General features: G+C 44.2%; 1 protein-coding gene across 1 annotated transcript in view; it reads left to right on the forward strand.

The window, feature by feature from the left end:
• Positions 1 to 19,213, forward strand: part of SHROOM4 (shroom family member 4) — a 224,497-nt gene that overhangs the window by 172,330 nt on the left and 32,954 nt on the right. The window contains exons 3-5 of the mRNA XM_025372788.1: positions 4,679 to 4,813; positions 7,334 to 9,824; positions 15,335 to 15,396. Of these exons, the coding sequence (XP_025228573.1) occupies positions 4,679 to 4,813; positions 7,334 to 9,824; positions 15,335 to 15,396 (2,688 nt within the window). The remainder of the gene's footprint in view (positions 1 to 4,678; positions 4,814 to 7,333; positions 9,825 to 15,334; positions 15,397 to 19,213) is intronic.

The raw sequence follows: 19,213 nt of genomic DNA on the forward strand, positions 1-19,213 counted from the left end.
TGAGTGCTTCTTGAGGGAATTGCTATGGGAAACCTCAGGAATACAGGCTTTTTCAGACAGACTCTTCCTTGGAGAGGAGGGGTCGTGTGGTCTCCTAGGAAGAAACTGGAGGATCTGAGTTTCATTCCCAATTCTGCTGGTTATTAGCTATGTGCTCCTGGCAAATCACTTAAGCTTTATGCGTCTCTTGTTCTCCATTTGTAAAGTGGGGATAATAATAACTTTTACCCGCTGGACATGGTGGCTCATGCCTGTAATCCCAGCACTTTGGGAGGCTCAGGCAGGAAGATTGCTTGAGGCCAGGAGTTCAAGACCAGCCTGGCCAACATGGTGAAAACCCCATCTCTACAAAAAAAATACAAAAAAAATTAGCCAGACACAGCAGCATGTACTTGTAGCCTGTAGTCCTAGCTACTCAGGAGGCTGAGACAGAAGGATAACTTATGCCCAGGAGTTTGAGGTTACAGTGAGCTATGATTGTGCCATTGCACTCCACCCTGGGCAACAGAGCCAGAGAGGCCCTGTCTTAATAATAATAACAATAATAATAACTGTTTCACATAAGGTTAGAGAGATGATTAAATCAGTTAATGCATGTGAAGTGCTTAGTGCCTGGCACATCTTAAGTGTTCAATAAGTGGTCCTTGCTGTGTGTTTTCTTTAAGTTTATACCGTATGTCAGGCACTATGCTGATTGATTTCACACATGGGACTGCATTTAATCCAAAACATAACTCATGAAAAACAGATGGTGATCTTCCCCATTTTGCAGATAAAAAATCTTCAACTCACAGAAGTGACTTGCCCGTGGCAACACAACTGCAATTTGAATGCAAGTGTGCACTGACTTCAAGTCTAGGGCTATTCAGGACTAATAATAGGCCAAATAGTAGAACATATAGACAGTTTATTCTCCTGTCCCAAACTAGGGTTAGAAGGCTGTAGGTCTGGCTCCAGCTCCCTCTGTTTGGATTTTTGTTCTTCTACCCTTTAGTTTTCTCTGTGCCCCAAAAGCCCCCACTTCCCACTTCTGTCTACTTTGGGATTATTTCCTACTCCTGGAGAAACCCTAGAAAGAGTAAGGGGTCAACCAAGCATGGCGGCTCATGCCTGTAATCCCAGCACTTTGGGAGGCTGAAGTGGGTGGATCACGTGAGGTCAGGAGTTCGAGACGAACCTGGCCAACCTGGTGAAACCCTGTCTCTACTAAAAATACAAAATTAGCCGGGCATGGTGGCGCATGCCTGTAATCCTAGCTACTCAGGAGGCTGAGGCAGGAGAATTGCTTGAACCAGGGAGGTGGAGGTTGCAGTCAGCCGAGATCGTGCCATTGCACTCCAGGCTTGGCGACAAGAATGAGACTCGTCAAAAAAAAAAAAAAAAAAAAAGAGTAAGAGTCTTTGTAAGGTATGTTTCACAGTGTGGCAAGTGGATGGTACCCTAGGTGTGGGTACTCTTGAACCATCAAAAAGTACAAGTCTGAGCTAATAACCGTTATTATAGTAGCTGCTATTTACTGACCACTGGCTGTGCATCAGGTTGTGTCCCAGATGCTTTGAGAATACTATCTCTAATCCCCACAGTCACCTAGCCAGATAGGAATTGTTTCCTTTCTCAGATAAGAAAACTAAAGTTCAGATGGGTTAAGCGACTTACAGATACACACATCTAAAGTGACAGAGGGGATTTGAACCTACATCTGTCTCACTCATTTTTCACTCATTGCCTACTGGCTTGGCATGGTTAGTGAGATGAGACTGACACGCATGAAATGATGATGGGCAATATCAGCTATCATATTATTATAGAGCCAATGTGAGGGCTAGATTACCCAGAGCAAGCTTCCTGGAGGAGATGGTACTTGAGCAGTACCTTGAAGAACAGGTAGGTTTTAGGTTAACAAAAGGAAAGGGGGCATTCCTAGCAGAGGGAACAGTCATAGTCATAACTATGATTGGTCGAGGCCTTGCCAGGCCTGATTCAAAGCACTTGCATTGTCTCATTTGATCTTTCAACAACCCCATTTGGTACTATTGTCCCCATTTTACTGCCATGAAAATTAGGGCTCTGAGAAGTTAAGTCACCATCTAAAGCAACAGAGCTAATAAGTGGCAGAGCTGGGATTCAAACAAAGGTGGTCTGGCCCCAGAGCCTGCGTTAGATCGACAGGAATATCAACAGCAAAGGCACAGAATCAGAAAGGGACAGAGCTGGTTGCAGGGTGTGATTGGAGCAGAGACATGAGAGATTGAGCTGATGGGTAAAGGTACCTTATTGAAGACTTTGAAACTCTGATCTAGTTTACGTTTGATGTGGGACAGAGTAAGAAATAGGGAGCCAGTGAAGATTCTTGAATAGGAAAGTACCCCAATTCAGTTGGTGTTTAATGTGATATGACCTAAAAGTGGTGACTGGAGGTAGAACAACGGAGATAGGCTGGCAGACTCCTGCAGTATTTGGGGCATAAAGGGCCTGGACTAGAACAGGAGCTGCTGGTGGTGGGTTCTGGGAGAAGAGCTGTGGTTCTGTCTAATGGCAACAGGGAAAATGGACGTGGGGGGCAGGGGGGAGAGAGAGAGAGAGAGAGAGAGAGAGAGAGAGAGCGCAAACCAGGGCCAGAGAAACATCATAACAAAAGACTCAATGGAATTCAGTGTGGGATTGGATGGTTAGGGAGAAGGTGGCACCAAGGCTGACTGCCCGCACTTTAAACTCAGAACTCAAGAATCCTAAATATGGAAAAAGGCTTGAAATAGGAAAGATATCCTGTTTTCCACTATATCATCAGTGCCTAAAAACGCAGGACATAGTAGATACCCATGGTACATAGTACTACTACTGGTAGATGCTTGATAAATAGTTGTTGACCAGATAACTACCTGGTAGGAGCAGCTGGAGAGATTTCCTGGCAGTGTGGCTTTGTGTGTAGGACTCCAGAGCAAGCATAGCCCCCAAGGTCTCCTTGTACCTTCAGCCTCCCCTCTGGGCACTCTGAAATCAATAGTAGAACAATGTGATTACAAAGCTAGGGGCTTCACCTGGCTTTCCTCCGCTTAAATCTTAGCCACTGTTGCTGACCTGTGGCTCTGCTTCCTGGCCTTTGACAAACAGCTTCCCCTGTCCTTCCTCCTATACTTCCTGGTCTATGTCTGGCCTATTACCACTCAATCCTTGTTTTCCCCAGCAAGGCCATTCTTCCGAGGACTATCCTTTTAGGCCTTAGCCCTCTAGAGCCTTGTACTACTGAGATCTTCTGTGCTTCTGCTGGGGTGAAGGGCATTTCCAGCTAGGATGGAATCTTCCAGCTTGAATGTGATCATGAATGCTCCTGGGAGATGGAGAGCTGGTTTATCTCACGATATAGCAAGCTTGTAAGGGCAGGGGCCCTTATCCTATTCAACCCTGTACTACCAGTGCCTAGTCTGGACCCTGGCACAGTAAATATGAATAAATCAATGAAAAAATAATTTATCTATTTACTTCTGTATCATCTACTTATTTATCATGTTTCTTGTACTCTGCCATTCATCTCTTTCTCTCTCATCCATTTCTCTCTACTATGTATTTCTCTACAATCTTTCTCAGAGTTTTCTCTTTTTCTGTCATTTATTTTCCCCTCTGTCATCTTTCCCTCTTATCTCTATCATTTGCCTGGCCCTTCCACCATCTCTCTCCATTCTCTCTCTACTCTCCCTCCTTCTGTCATTCTCCCTCCCATCAATCACCTTTTTATCTCCTGGCATTATCCATGCCCCACATGTACTCCACCACAGAACTCTTCCCCACTTGCAAGGGTGGCAACTGCTCATGCAAAGTACGCCAGGGGACAGGGATGGGTCCTGTATGTGGCAGTCAGTGCAAAAGTTGTGGCTGCATTCAGGGCCGTGGCGTTAGACCTATTTCTCTTTATATACTCCTGACCTGCTGAGCAGTCAGTCTCCTCTGTCAGCGTAACATGGTGCCATTTGCCACTTTGTTCTATCTTCCCTCACAGGAGTTGGGGCTTCCTGCCACCACTTTGCCTACCAACTCAGGTGTCTCACCTCTGTACCCATCTTATCTTTCACTCTGTCAATACCTATCCCATGCTTTGTTTGAACCAGCTCTGTCTCTCCCATTAATCTGTAAACTCTCGAGGGCAAAGACTGTATTGGATTCATCTCTGTAATCCCAGAGTTACCCATAGAGGACACACAGTAAACATACAACAAATGCTTATTCAATGAATGGCTAAAAATTGGAGAATTGACAACCCAGTTTTGACCTGTTCAAACTTTTCAATCACTTGCCCATTCCTTTCTCAGAGAAAAAATGGGAAGATTGACCAGATTGATTTTCTTTCTCAAAGAGAAGTGAGGATGTGCTCACTGTTCATTGGGCAGCAGCACTCATTTATTCCACAAATATTTATTGAACACCTACTATGTGTCCAGCACTGTGATACATGCTCAGGATACTCTTGTGAACAAAGCAGCCCCATTAAGCTGACATTCCATATCTCTAGAATGAAGAAGATTTGAGAAGAAGGAGCTCAGGAGAGCCACTAAGATTCCCACACCAGTTCCTTGCAAGATGTTCTACTTTACTGAAGGAAAAGAGGGGGTGGGGCGGAAGCTGCCTGGGAAGTGATTTCAGTTCTGGTTTCTTAAGCCCACTTCCTGTCCCTTTCTTGCTGTAGGAGGAACGCCCCTGTCAGTAGGCCGCACTCATGGCATGTGGCCAAGCTGCTGGAGGGATGCCCTGAAGCAGCCACCACCATGCATTTCCCTTCCGAAGCCTTCAGCTTGTCCTGGCATTCTGGCTGCAACACAAGGTGAGTCTAGAGCCCTCCCCTCAAGACAGGCTGGAGGGTAGACAACTTGGACACTCCTCCTCCTCTGCTGTAGTCCCTGTTGGATGTTAGAGCCTCAAGTACTATAACGGAAAAACAAGTGGGAGTCCAGAGTACCTGAGTTCAAGTCCCAGTCTCTTGCTAACTCTCTGTGATTTTGGGCTAGTCCCTTTCCTTCTGGACAACGTTTCCTTGAAATACCTCATTGGGCTTACAAGACACCACACTGTCCTGCTTTTCATCCTAATTCACTAGCTGTTCTTTCTCCGTATCTCTTTTCTTAATTCCTTTCATTCTCCTGTCTCTTAATATAGGAGGACCCCGGGGCTCAGTTCTGGCCTCTTTATCAATGGTGACTCACTGGTGCCCTTATCTGGTCTTTATTACCTCTGTCACATAGCCAAAGTCTTCAAAATAGGGAACTCCCTGAATAACCATTGTTGAAACAGTTGCCCAAGAGGCAGACAACGTTTTCTTTAGGCTGAGAGCCAGCAAAGGTGCTGCCCTTCACTGCCTTTTCCCTTCCACAAGATCTTCCCTCCAAGAAGAGATTTCTGTTGGAGGTTCAGAGAAACTAAGGGTTGAGTTTACCCCAATTTGGTGACTTTATTTGGAAACCAAGGGCTCAGGGCAGAGGCAGTTTTGTTGTGGAAGAATATGCAGAAATACACTTTGACATTCTTGAGCTTGGCTCCTGTTTGAGTGAGGATTTGTTTTTGTTTTTGTTTTTTTCAGCAAGAATAGTGGTGGAGTGGGTAGCAGGTTCCCTTGCCAACAAGAAATTGATGGATTCCTTGCCCAGAGAACAAGTGAGCCGACTGGCTAAGGGGCAAGGCAGGGAGCAAGAATGAGCAGAAGCTGACCTGAGGGTCTCATGGGCTGCTGCCACAGTTCAACTCTGGCTTTCTAGACTATGGCCTTTCTGAGAGCAGCCTGCAACCTCTGGGGTTCTAGTCAAAGGGAGTTACTGGCATGACTTGGCTCAGTTTGGCTTTGTGTGTGGGAAATGGTACTTAAAATTGAAGATTGCATCTGATCCTAGCCATTCCCTTGGTCTTCCAGGTTTGGCTTTGCTGTGGGAGTTGGGGGAGGCGTGGGTGGGCAGAGGTCCCTATACTATCAATACTAGTATTAGAGAGGATCCTGATGACAAAAGCTAATAATCAAGAGAGTAGCAGCTGCTGTGTATTGAACCCTCGGTAGGTACCTGGGCTGTGGTAAGGACTTTACATTTACTATCTGCTTTCATCTACACATCAACCCTCTGATATAGCTATTACTATTATTCCTATTTAAAAGGCCATATGGCAGTAGTGCTAAGACATTGGACTCAGGCCTGATTCAAATTCCAGCTGTGCTTCTTTAGCAGCGTAGTGTTTGTCAGTTTACTTTACCTCTCTAAGCTTAAGTTTCTTCCATTGTAAAGTGTAGATAATAATCTGTCCCATAAAGATGGGAACAATAGACACTGGGGAATACAAAAGCTGGGAGAAAGGAAGTGGGACAAGGGTCGGAAAAACTACCTATTGGATACTCTGCTCACTTCCCAGGTGATGAGTTCAATTGTACTCCACACCTCAGCATCATGTGATATACCTTTGTAACAAACCTGTACGTGTACCCCCAGAATCTAAAATAAAGGTTGGAAAAGAAAAAAAAAAAAAAAGATCTGTCCTCTTCAGCTTGGAATGAAACCTTGTAAAGTGTCCGGCACATTGTAGGTCCTCAGTAAATAGTCAGGATTGCTATTATCAAGAAAAGAATAGGGGAACACCTGAATTACAGCCCTGCCTGTGCCAGTAGTTAGAGCTGGGTGTTCTTGAGTAAATCACCACCTCAAAATCACTTCCCTTTGCTGGGCTTGCGTTACACCAGTGGTTCTCAAAAGTGTGATTGCTGGATGAGCAAGCGGCACCAGCAGCACCTGGGAAGTTGTTGGAAGTACAAATTCTCAGGATTCACCGAGACCTAAAGCTCTAGGATGAGGACTAGTGACCCGTGTTTTAACAAGCCCTCCATGTGATTCTCATGCACATGCTCAAGTTTGAGAATCGCTGATTTATTTACAAAATGGTCTGGCTACAATTGAATCAGTCCTTTAGGGCACCTCTCGAATGCTGATATTCTATGATTGTCTCTTTTGGCAGGGAGCCACATGCTGACTCCCTAGGGACAGGGACAGCCTAGAAGCAATTTCAGACTTGGTAATGTCAAAGAAATAGAGGATAACCCCCATAGAGTTCTCCCATTTTTAGTCTTTGGGGTGTTTGCCCATCTTTTTTCCATATATCATCTTGTGTCCCATTTTACTAAGCCCCTGAGGCACCCCAATGTCCATCTTCTTCCCTGTTTCCCTTTCTTCCCTTTTTTTGGCCAACCCTCCTCTCATTTGTGGCATGGGTACCTCTGGGCTGGCCTGCCCTCTCCTATGGTAGGGCTGGCCATGAAGGGAAAGTGATCTGGTGACTTCGCTAACTAACCAGTATGCCCTGTGTCTTACAGTGACGTGTGTGTGCAGTGGTGTCCACTCTCCCGGCATTGCAGCACCGAGAAAAGCAGCTCCATTGGCAGCATGGAGAGCCTGGAGCAACCAGGCCAAGCCACCTATGAGAGCCATCTGTTGCCTATTGACCAGAACATGTACCCTAACCAGCGTGACTCTGCCTACAGCTCCTTCTCAGCCAGCTCAAATGCTTCTGACTGTGCCCTTTCCCTCAGGCCAGAGGAGGCAGCCTCTACAGACTGCATCATGCAAGGCCCAGGGCCAACTAAGGCCCCCAATGGCCGGCCTAATGTGGCTGAGACCTCAGGAGGTAGTCGGCGCACCAATGGTGGCCACCTGACCCCCAGCTCTCAGATGTCATCCCGTCCACAGGAGGGACACCAGTCAGGGCCTGCCAAGGCAGTCAGGGGCCCACCACAACCTCCAGTGAGGCGGGACAGCCTTCAGGCCTCCAGAGCCCAACTCCTCAATGGAGAGCAGCGCAGGGCATCTGAGCCTGTGGTCCCCTTGCCACAGAAGGAGAAACTGAGCTTAGAGACTGTGCTACCCACAAGGAACCCTAATAGGTTCTGTTGCCTCAGTGGGCATGACCAAGTGACAAGTGAGGGCCATCAGAACTGTGAGTTCAGTCAGCCTCCTGAATCCAGCCAGCAGGGCTCTGAGCATCTACTGATGCAGGCCTCAACCAAAGCTGTTGGATCCCCAAAAGCCTGTGACAAAACTTCCAGCACGGATTCCAACCCACTCAATGAGGCTTCCGCAGAGCTAGCTAAGGCTTCTTTTGGCAGACCTCCACATCTCATAGGACCCACAGGGCATCGCCATAGTGCCCCTGAACAGCTGCTGGCATCCCACCTGCAGCACGTGCACCTTGATACCAGGGGCAGCAAAGGGATGGAGCTTCCACCCAGACAGGATGGGCACCAGTGGACTCTGTCCCCTTTGCACAGCAGCCACAAAGGGAAGAAAAGTCCATGTCCCCCTGCAGGAGGAACCCATGACCAGTCCAGCAAAGAAAGAAAGACCAGACAAATGGATGACAGGTCTTTGGTTTTGGGACACCAGAGCCAAAGCGGTCCCCCACATGGAGAGGCTGATGGACACCCCTCAGAAAAAGGTTTACTGGACCCAAACAGAACAAGCAGAGCAGGCAATGAATTGGCCAACCAGCAACCCTCTGCCTCTGGCTCCCTTGTTCAAAAAGCCAGAGACTGTTCTTCAACCACTAAAGTAGCTGGTGGCACAGAGTTAGGTGAAGAAGGGGACAGTGAGCACAAGGAGTGCAGCCGGATGGGTGGTAGGCGAAGTGGAGGGACCCGGGGCCGCTCAATCCAAAACCGGCGGAAGAGTGAGCGTTTTGCTACCAATCTGCGTAATGAAATTCAGAGGAGGAAGGCCCAGCTCCAGAGAAGCAAGGGTCCCTTGTCACAGCTGTGTGACACTAAGGAGCCAGTGGAAGAGACCCAGGAGCCCCCAGAAAGTCCTCCACTCACTGCCTCTAACACATCTCTTCTATCTTCATGTAAAAAACCTCCTAGCCCCAGAGACAAGCTCTTCAACAAAAGCAAGATGCTCAGAGCTAGGTCTTCTGAGTGCCTCAGCCAAGCCCCTGAGAGCCATGAATCTAGGACAGGCTTAGAGGGACGAATAAGCCCTGGCCAGAGGCTTGGCCAGTCCTCTTTGGTCCTGAACACCTGGTGGAAAGCACCCGACCCATCCTCCTCAGACCCTGAGAAAGCACATGCTCACTGTGGAGTCCATGGAGGTCATTGGAGATGGTCTCGAGAGCATAATTCACAGCCACTTGTGGCAGTAGCCATGGAAGGCCCTTCCAACCCAGGTGACAACAAGGAATTGAAGGCTTCTACTGCTCAAGCTGGGGAGGATGCCATCCTCTTGCCTTTCGCAGACAGAAGAAAGTTCTTTGAAGAGAGTAGCAAATCCTTATCTACATCTCATTTGCCAGGTTTAACCACTCATAGCAACAAGACTTTTACCCAGAGACCAAAACCTATAGACCAAAACTTCCAGCCAGTGAGCTCCAACTATAGGGAATTGAGGCGCCATCCCATGGACCAATCATATCATTCCGCAGACCAACCATATCATGCCACAGACCAATCATATCATTCCATGTCACCCCTTCAGTCAGAAACTCCCACTTACTCAGAATGTTTTGCAAGCAGAGGTCTAGAAAATTCCATGTGTTGTAAGCCACTACACTGTGGTGATTTTGATTACCACAGGACCTGCTCTTACTCCTGCAGCGTTCAGGGAGCTCTAGTCCATGATCCTTGCATTTATTGTTCTGGGGAAATCTGCCCTGCCTTGCTAAAGAGAAATATGATGCCAAATTGCTACAACTGCCGGTGCCACCACCACCAGTGCATTCGGTGTTCAGTTTGCTATCATAATCCTCAGCACAGTACCCTCGAGGACAGCAGCTTGGCACCTGGCAACACTTGGAAACCCAGGAAGCCGACAGTGCAGGTGAGGACTTGGTTCTTGGGTGGGTAACTTTCATCATTCTCTTTGCGAGGAGAAAGCTAGATAAATCATTTAAAAAATATAACAATTATAATTCCTTGAAACTGTACAGCACTGGCTCCAGTAGTTGTTAGCTTAGTAACCATGAACAAGATACTCAGCCACCAAAATTGCAGTTGTCTCATCTTTAGAGTTAGATAAAAGTAACTTTTGCTTCATAAAATGGACACAACCGAGATTTATATCCTGACTATAAAATTGATATCTGAGTGACCCAAAGCAAGTCATTCAACCACACAAATTTGAAGTATGTGATTCTAAAGGGAAAAAATAATTTTCCCTCATAAAATAGCCAGTATTAAGAAGAGTCTCACTACCTCATCTCTAAAATAGAGGAATACCATGGCTGCCTCATGGATCAGTTGTGAGAGTCAAATGAGATTGTGTTTATGGAGTTCTAGGCCCAGTGCATGATACAAATATCACTTATTGCCTCCCATTTTCTGCTTCAGAAGTATTTAGAGATGCAAAATTTGCAAATATCCCCAGGCTTTGCTTTCAGAGATCTGACTAGTTGGGTTTTTAAAAAGACAAATCCTTTCCCCTTTCTCCATCCTGTCTCTGTTGGAGACCCAGGTCTAAACTGGCTGCTCTGATATCCCGGTTATGACCTATCACCATAACACAAGCCACCACCATCCTCCAGGCTACTTCTGGGAGGACTCCCTAGGTCCTTGCCCACTCACTGCCAAATTACTTCCCCATGGCATCCCTGATGCCATCTTTTGGCCGGTGCATTCAAACCAGAAGTTAATTCCTGTGTTCAGCTGTTGCATACACAGACACTTTTGAAATGACTTAGTATCTGAATTTGCTCAGTATATATCCTTGGTTAAAAGGAACTTCAAGAGTGAAAAGAGCCTTACACAAAAGACTATGAACCCTACAATTCCTTTTACATGAAATTCTAAAACAGCTATTCTATCGGGGGAAAAAAATCCGAACACTGCTTGCCAATGGGAGGTGGCGCAAAGATTGACTGGAAAAGGGCATGAGGGAACTTGTGGGGTGGTGACAATGTTCTGTATCTTGGTAAGAGTTTGAGTTAAACATATGTACCTGTTAGAACTCAACAAATGTATAGCAAAGCTCCTAGGCAGCCAATGCACTTAGTATTTGTGCATTTCACTGGAAGTAAATTTTGCCTAAAAATGTTGTAAACAAATATCAAACTTTATTTAATATGTATGCTGAAGTGTTTTTGAACTATACTGCTGCTGTATTCAACTTATTTTATGTTTTCAGCATACAAATCTTGTACATATTTTGTTATATTTGACCCTGAGGTTTTATGAAAGCACCGAATCCTAGCCACTCAACCACCAGGGATATTTGTCCCTTAGATTTTATGTTTTTAGATGACATTATAAAGAGTATTATTTTCTTAATGTCAAGTTGAAATTCTTGATTACCACTGTATAGAAATATAATTGAATTTTGTATATTGACATTGTATCCTGCAACCTTGCCAAACTCACTTATTAGTTCTAATAGCTTTTTGGTGGATTATAAAACATTTTCTACATACACAATCATGCCATCTGCAAAAAGAATTTTGTATCTTCCTTTCTCCTGTACATGCCCTTTTCTGGGAGAGAGAAGAGCGTTATTGCACTGTCTCACCTTCAATACAATGTTTGGAGGAAATGGTACGAGTGGACGTTGTTGCTTTTTTCTTAATCTTTCACTATAAAGTTTGATGTTAGCTGTAGGATTTTTGTGTAGGTGCCCTTTAATTGAGGAACATCTCTTTTATTCTTAATTTGCTGAGCGTTTTCATCAGAAGTGGATGTTGCATTTTTTTCAAATGCTTTTTCTGTATCTGTTGAGATGATCATATAGTTTTTCTCTTTTAGTCTACTGATATGGGGAATGACACTGATTGATTTTTAAAATAAATAGAAGCCTAGCATTGCCAGGATAAATCCCACTTGGTCATGATGTGTTATCCTTTTATATGTTACTAGATTTGCTAATATTTTGTTGAGGATTTTGCCTTTACATTTATCAAGGATTTTAGTCTATGGTTTTATTATAACATCTTTTTCTGTTTGTTTGTTTGTTTGTTTGTTTGTATCAAGGTAATGCTAGCCTTAAAAAATGAGTTGGGATGTATTCCCTTCTCTTTTATTCAGGAGGAGTTTGTATAAAAATGTCTTCCTTAAAGGTTTGCTTGAATTCATCATTGAAGCCATCTGGGCCTGGAAGTTTTTTGGTAGAAAGCTTTTTAACTACAAATTCAATTTCTTTATTAGATATGGGGATATTTAGGTCATCTATTTCTTCTTGAGTAAGCTTTAGTAGTTTGTGTCTTTCAAGAAATTTGTCCATTTCATTTACATTTTAAAATTTATGAGGATATAGTTGTTTTCAACTTACTTTAAAATGCACCAAGAATTTAAGATGGATTGGTAGATGGATAGAGGGGTAAATAGATATATGATAAGGCAAATATATCAAAATGTTAATTGTGGAATGTAGGTGCTGGGTATATGGGTGATCACTGTGAACTTCTTTCAACATTTTTTATGTCTGAATATATTCACAATGTTGAAAAAAAGAGGAGAGGAAATATAAAATAATGGTTTTAAGGGCACCAGACTGCCTGGTTTTGAATTTCTTCCCCCGAACTTACAATGCCTAAGCTTTCCCATCTAAAAGCATGGGGGTAGTAACAACACCTACTTCATAAGTTGGTTCTGGGGATTAAGTGATGTAACACGTGTAAGACTCACAGCAGTGACTGCCAGATTGTAATCATCTTATAAGTGAGTTATCATCCCTTAAAGGGACATTTTGGCTTAGCTTGAGAGACTTTTGCTGGAAGAAGGACTCACAGATAGACAGTAGAAAAAGTGGGCAGAGATTGGGGGTGAGTGGGGTGGGGGAAGTGAGGAGATGACGGCTGCAGTGATGTCAGCCCAGGACCAGCAACTCTATAAGAAAAGGAGGTACGATTTGCAGGTTGCAGCAATTGGCAGCAGTAATGCATGCAGATGAGGCTGTGCTTATACCATGCCTCTATTTTTTGTACTCTGAGGGAGGGATACCTTGGGTTCCTAATGCTTGTTAGACCAGCTAAGCAGGTCTGCTTAGAAACTAGGCATTCAGACATGTGGATGGCTGCCTAGGAGACAACACATGCCCATTTCTGCCCCTGTCATCTGAACCTTCCACTCCCACTCCACCCCCTCAAGAAATGAGAAAAACTTGCAGCATGGGTTAAGATGCTCTAGCTCTGATGACTAAGGTACTTGTGGTGGTAGCTATCTGAAGTAGGGCTGAGATCCTGCTCCTAATGCCCCTGGATGAGGTTGGTGAGCTAATTGGCTCCTGTTCAGTGCTGTGAAGACTGAAATCAGCATGCACTCACATCCTTCATACTTCATGCCAGCTTGTTTTGCATTCATCGTCAAATTATTTCACCTACCAATTGTATGAGATAAGTTATAATAGAATCTCCCACTTTACAACTGAGTAAGCTGAGAAAGCCAAGGCTCAGAGAGGTCAAACATTTAGCAAGTGGCAGAGCCAGAATTTGAGTAACATGACAGTAACTAGCATCTGAGTGTCTACTGGGCACCAGGTACTATTCTAGGTGCTTTACATGTATCAAGTCATTGAGTTCTCAAGCAATATTATTATCGTGATTATACTATGATATAGTTGGGGAAACTGAGGTAAAGAGAAGTTGAGTGGCTTGCCTGAGGCTGCAAGTGAAAGGCAGGTGTGCAATTTGAATCCATGCTATCAAGCTCCAGAGGCCAAGCTCCTGATTGTGCTACACTGCCTCTCCATAAGCTGATTGAAAAGCCCAGGCCCTGTCTAGTGTGGCAGGGTGCCCTCTAGCAGTATCAATTCCACTGGGGCAGCAAGTTCCCATCGCAATCTCCATTTGCAGCAAGCCGTGGGGATAACTGCCTCCTTGGTTCAAAGGATGCAAGCAATGTACCAGGAACTTATGTGGCCTAGGAAAAAAAAAGTAGAGTGATACTGTGAACCTCGGAACGTGGTTGGGAGTTGGTGCAGGACTCTGTCTGATTTGGCCACTGCGATTTACTGAGCATGTCCACAGGGCTAGACAGGGCATGGACAGGAAATCCTGGCCCCCACTGTGGTTGAACAAGTAATGGTGTCTTTGCAGGCAGGAACATCTCACAAGGGCATCGAGGCAGAGTCTAAAGTACAAGTGGTTAGAGCTGTTCTGACATACCAGATATAGGCAGGGACTGCTCTGGTCCTTTAAATGCTGAAGCCAAGAAATAAACCTCAACTTTTCCATTGCTGCTAACATCCAGAGCCTCTTATGTGCCAAGCAATGTGCTAGGAGTTCTGTCTGCATATCTTATTTATCATCACTACTGGTCACCAGATAGGAAACTGAGGTGAGGTTCAGGGAGGTAATATGAATAACCTCAAATAACACCACTATTAAGTGTCTTAGCCAGTATGACTGCACCAAGGATCTGTTTATTCTGCTTCACCAGGTGTCTTACTTCCAGTAGGGAGACCTACTGGGGCAAAGGTAATAACATTTTGAATGGGGCTAATAATAGCAGCATTGCAGAAAGATGGAATTTGGAAGATCGGTGAATTTTAGGAAAAAGTGTGCATTCCCATTGAGCTAAACTCTGAGTCTCTAGGTACGGAGTGTTGGATACAAAGTCAGAGAGAATCTGAAAGGCTAATTTGCATTCAGTTTGGAGCTAAAACAGGAAGGCAGGGACAGTTTTACAAATGGCACATATGGCTTGGTCTAGAAAAAAAAAAGAGTTGCTTGGACATGGCCCTTAAGGAAAAAATGCCCAGGGTAGAGAGTCTACTCTTATAATGTAGGGACTGTGGCACCCTGCACTTATATTCCCCAGAGATGGGCCCACCTCATCCCCTGCCAGCAGATGTGGGCAGAGAAGGATGAGCCACTGCAGTTGGAGGCGTGCCGGCATACCTGCTATCCCTCTGCCTCACCTGGGGAGAGGGTTGCTGCAGCAGGAGCTTCTGCCCTCAAAGCCCCTTCAAGTACCAGGGCTTCCAAGAAGATGCTTTCTATGTTGGAAAAGGCAGGAGGAATGAGCAGGTTCACCCAGCAGAACAAACAAAAAGACCTCCATCCCTCCATGCAGGCAAGAGCCAGGGCAAACAGCAAACATACTAAACTGGTTTTTAATGTGGTTTGGGAGGGGAGTGGAGAAAGAGGGAAACAGCATTTCTAGACCACGGTGTCCGGGTCACTAAGTGCTCCCTTAGTCTCTGCATGCCTGCGGCAGTTTAGCAAGCCTCCCGACAGAAAGGCAGCCACTCCAGGTACACGTTTATCAGCCTGCATAGCAGAGTAGAAGGAACAAGCTGGGGGGCTAGGCCAGACACCAGCTCCTGACCTCTTCACATTTTTTAGGTCATCTAGATACCTGGCTGCTCAAAGCTTTCTAACTTATCAGGATTTTGCTTTACAGGAATTTCCTGGGGACAAGTGGAATCCAATAACAGGAAACAGGAAGACCAGCCAGTCAGGGAGGTAAGTGAGCGCTCAGGGAGTTGGGGTGAGTTGGTGCCTCTGGAGCTTCTATAGAAATTGCTAAGGTCTTTGGTTTGCTTAGTTTCCTTTGAGGAAACTGGCCTGGTATCTAGACTAAGGGCTTGATGCCATAGATATAATTCAGCCTGTCCCCCCACCCCCTGCACTCCTAGATAGGTGGGTACAGACCAAACTGATTGCTAGGACATTTTGGAATGTGCAAGTTTCCTCTATTAGACTGAGACCCTTGAGAGAGGACACCATACCTTGGTCATAGCTTTATTCTCTGTACCCAGCGCAGTGCCTGATACAGAGAAGTTGTTCAAGAGGTATTTGTCATTTGCTTGCCAAATGAAGAAATGGAACCTCCTCCACCATTAAATGGGTGAAATGACACAAAAGTAATAATGCTAGCTAACGTTTCTTGAACATAGTGCTCTATTCTAGACCCCATTCAAATCATTTTACAAGTATGTATTTGTCACTATGACCTTATGGAGTTGGTAATATTAGTCTTTCCGTTTGACAGAGAGAAGAAATTGAGACACACAGAGATACATTCATTTGCCTAAAGTCCCACAGCTAATCAGTTGACTAGACCCAGGTGGTCTAGCTTCAGGGACACTATACTACATTACAGTGTTTCTCTGAAATGGTTCTTTCACTGATTAGTCAGTGAAATAAGAGGACTTTATTGAAAACCTAGTATAGGTTCTGCCTTTTTCTGGGCAAGGTGAGAAATACGAGCAAAAGAGCAGCAGGAAGCACAGTGCCTGCCCACAGCTTGAGCAGGGAAGACTAACCCACACAAAGCTAAATGGCAGTAATAATAAATTACCACTTGCCAAACAACCTATGTGCTGCAAGCTGAGTTATACGTACTATGTTATGCTTTATCTTCCCAACAACTCTGTCAGGTAGGTATGATTATAACTGGGGCGGTGGGTCTCAAACTTGAGTGTGCAATTGAAACACAGATAAACAGTTGGACCCACCCTGTGCCCTGAGAGTGATTCAGTAAGAGGGGAGTGGAGCTCAAAACCTGTAACTCTAATAGGTTCTAAGAGCATCTGGGTGATGCTGATGCAGCTGGTCCTGGGATCCAGTTTGAGAATTGGTAACTCAGATAAAGGATCACAGTCAGAGAGCCTAAGGAATCTACTCAAGGTCTCACAGCTAGTAAAGGGATAAGCTATGAATTAAGCCCAGCTTTTTCTTTCTCACACAAGTTGACAGAAGATGAAACCCTGTCAAATACAGGGCTTAAGAAGCACCTGGCACCTGGTAAGGGGCAGTACGTGGTAACTATTATTGTACACTATTTAAGTTCATTGGAGGGTAAAAACAGCTGGAGGTTGGTAGCTGCAGGAGGAAAGGCCCATAGAGGAAACTAAGAAGGGTGTGTTGGAGGAATAATCCCCACCAGTTAAGTTCTGGCCTTGGAGTCACTTCTGCCTGGGTTCAAAGCCAGGTTCTTCTATTCACTAACCATGTGACCTTGGCAAGTGCCTACCTGCCTGCCTCTCTCCCTCTCTCTCTTTCCCTTCCCCCCTTATTTATAAAATGGGATAAGAGTATCTATCTCAAATGTTTGTTGTTATGAGGACTAAATGAATTAATATATATGTAAAGCATTTAGAGCAAAACCTGACACCATAAACTCTCAGGAAATGTTATCTGTAATGAGGAGGAAGAAGAACAGCAGCAGCAGAGAAGAAAGGTGAGTAGTGAAGCACTGGACCAGCCTAGGCAGGCCTTGACCAGCCTAGGTAGACCAGCCTAGGTAAACCTAGGTAGGATCATAAACATGGGAGCAATGAAAGGTTACTGTCAGGTAAGTGACATGATAAATGTGGCCCTTTAGGCAACTTTGCAGTGTTTGCAGCCCAAGTGGGTTGAAGAGAGACCAGTTAGGGAAGGTGATCTGGGCATGACAGAATGTGGCCCTGGATTGGGGAGGTAGAGGTGTGATAGAAATAGAGCAGAAGGAATAGATAAATATGTGTGATATTTGGGGGAGGGGAGTTTGTTTATTGTGAAAACAATATTACAGGAAATTAAAAATAGAAGAAAAAAATAACCTTACTGTTACCACCGTAACACCCTGGTTATTTTCATTTCCCTGTCAGCTTTATCTGTAGGTATAGAGATTTTTCTAAGCATGATTATAATAACCATGTAGATGTAATTTTGTGTGCCCTGCTTCTTTTTCCTCTCTAAGCATTACTTGGTAAACAATTTTTCATGTTGCTATGCAGGCTTCCTTAAGTCATAATTTTTAGTGGCTGTATAATATTTCACCAGCTTAATGTGCTCGAATTTGCTTAATCATTCCCAAATTGTTGGGTAAATAGGTTGTTTCCAATTTCTTGCTATTATAAAGTAATGCAGCAGAAACATTTTGAGTCACTATAGCTTTTTTTCTCATTTTGAATTATCTCATTAAAAACAATTATGTGGAGTTGGGATTACTAGTGCAAAGAATATGAACATTCTTATGGTTCTTCATAGATTTTACCAATCTGTTTTCCCCACGAGATGTTTCACATGCCATTAGCAATATATGAGAATACCAGTTTTCCAAAATTATGTCACCATTGAAAATTTTCTTTTTCTAATGCCATACAGTTTAATGGGACCTATTATAGTTTTAATTTGCTTACTTTGATCATTCTAGTTTGAATATTTTGTGTGTCTAATTAATATATTAATATCTGAATATTTTGTGTGTCTAATTAATATATTAATATCTGTATTGCTTCTCATGTGAATTATCTGTTCAGATTATTTGCTCACAAATATGTGACACCTTTTAAGGGTAAAGTAGAGAAAACTTGGTGACTAGAACTTGAGGAGAAAAAAGGAAATATATCTTAGCCAAGCATGATAGTGCACACCTGTAGTCCTACTGCTCAGGAGGCTGAGGTGGGAGGATCACTTGAGCCCAGGAGTTCGAGGCGGTAGTGAGCTGTGATCACATGACTGCATTGCATCCTGGGTGACAGAGCAAGACCCAGTCTCAAAGAAAAAAAAAAAAAAAAGAAGATAAAAAACAACTCTGAGCCCCAGTGACTTGGAGAAAGTTATTGGCATATATGGGGCAGTTGAGAAGGGGAGCTGGTTTGGTGAAGATGCTGCTAAGTTTGAATTGGGATATGTTGTATTTGAAGTTAGTGGAAGATACAAGTTGAGGCTTTCAAGGCTTGTCAAGCACCCAGCCAGGGGACAGGATGAGGAAGAAGAATCAACAAAGGAAACTGAAGGGTCAAGCAGCTAACGTAGTAGAAGGAGAAACCTGCCAGTGTAGAAGATAAGCAGATGACTATTAATGTCCTTAACAGTTTAGAATTACAAGTGACCTTCAAGAAAGCAAATTCAGTAAAGCTGTGGGCATAGAAAATAGATGGCATGGTGGTCTGTAAGGGGGAAGCATTAAGAGAAGAAATGCAAGCAGCTTTACACATCACAAATTTATCTGTTTTAAGTGTACAATTCAATGATCTTTACTAAATTTACAGTGATGTATAATCATCACCACAATCTAGTTTTAGAGCATTTCTATCACCCTTAAAAAGACCCCTCATGCCCTTTAGCCGTTGCTTTCCATTCCCACTCTCAACCTCAAGCAACCACTAATCTACTTTCTGTCTTTATAGATCTTCCTTTTCTGTGCACTCCATATGACTCAAATCACACAATATGTGGTCTTTTATGCCTGACTCCTTTCGCTTAGCATAATGTTTAGCAGTTCATCCATGTATCAGTACTTCATTCCTTTTTATTTCCAAATAATATTCCATTGTATGGATGCATCATA

The sequence above is a fragment of the Theropithecus gelada genome, chromosome X (genome assembly GCF_003255815.1).
Source record: "Theropithecus gelada isolate Dixy chromosome X, Tgel_1.0, whole genome shotgun sequence".
In the NCBI taxonomy this organism is placed as follows: Eukaryota; Metazoa; Chordata; class Mammalia; order Primates; family Cercopithecidae; genus Theropithecus; species Theropithecus gelada.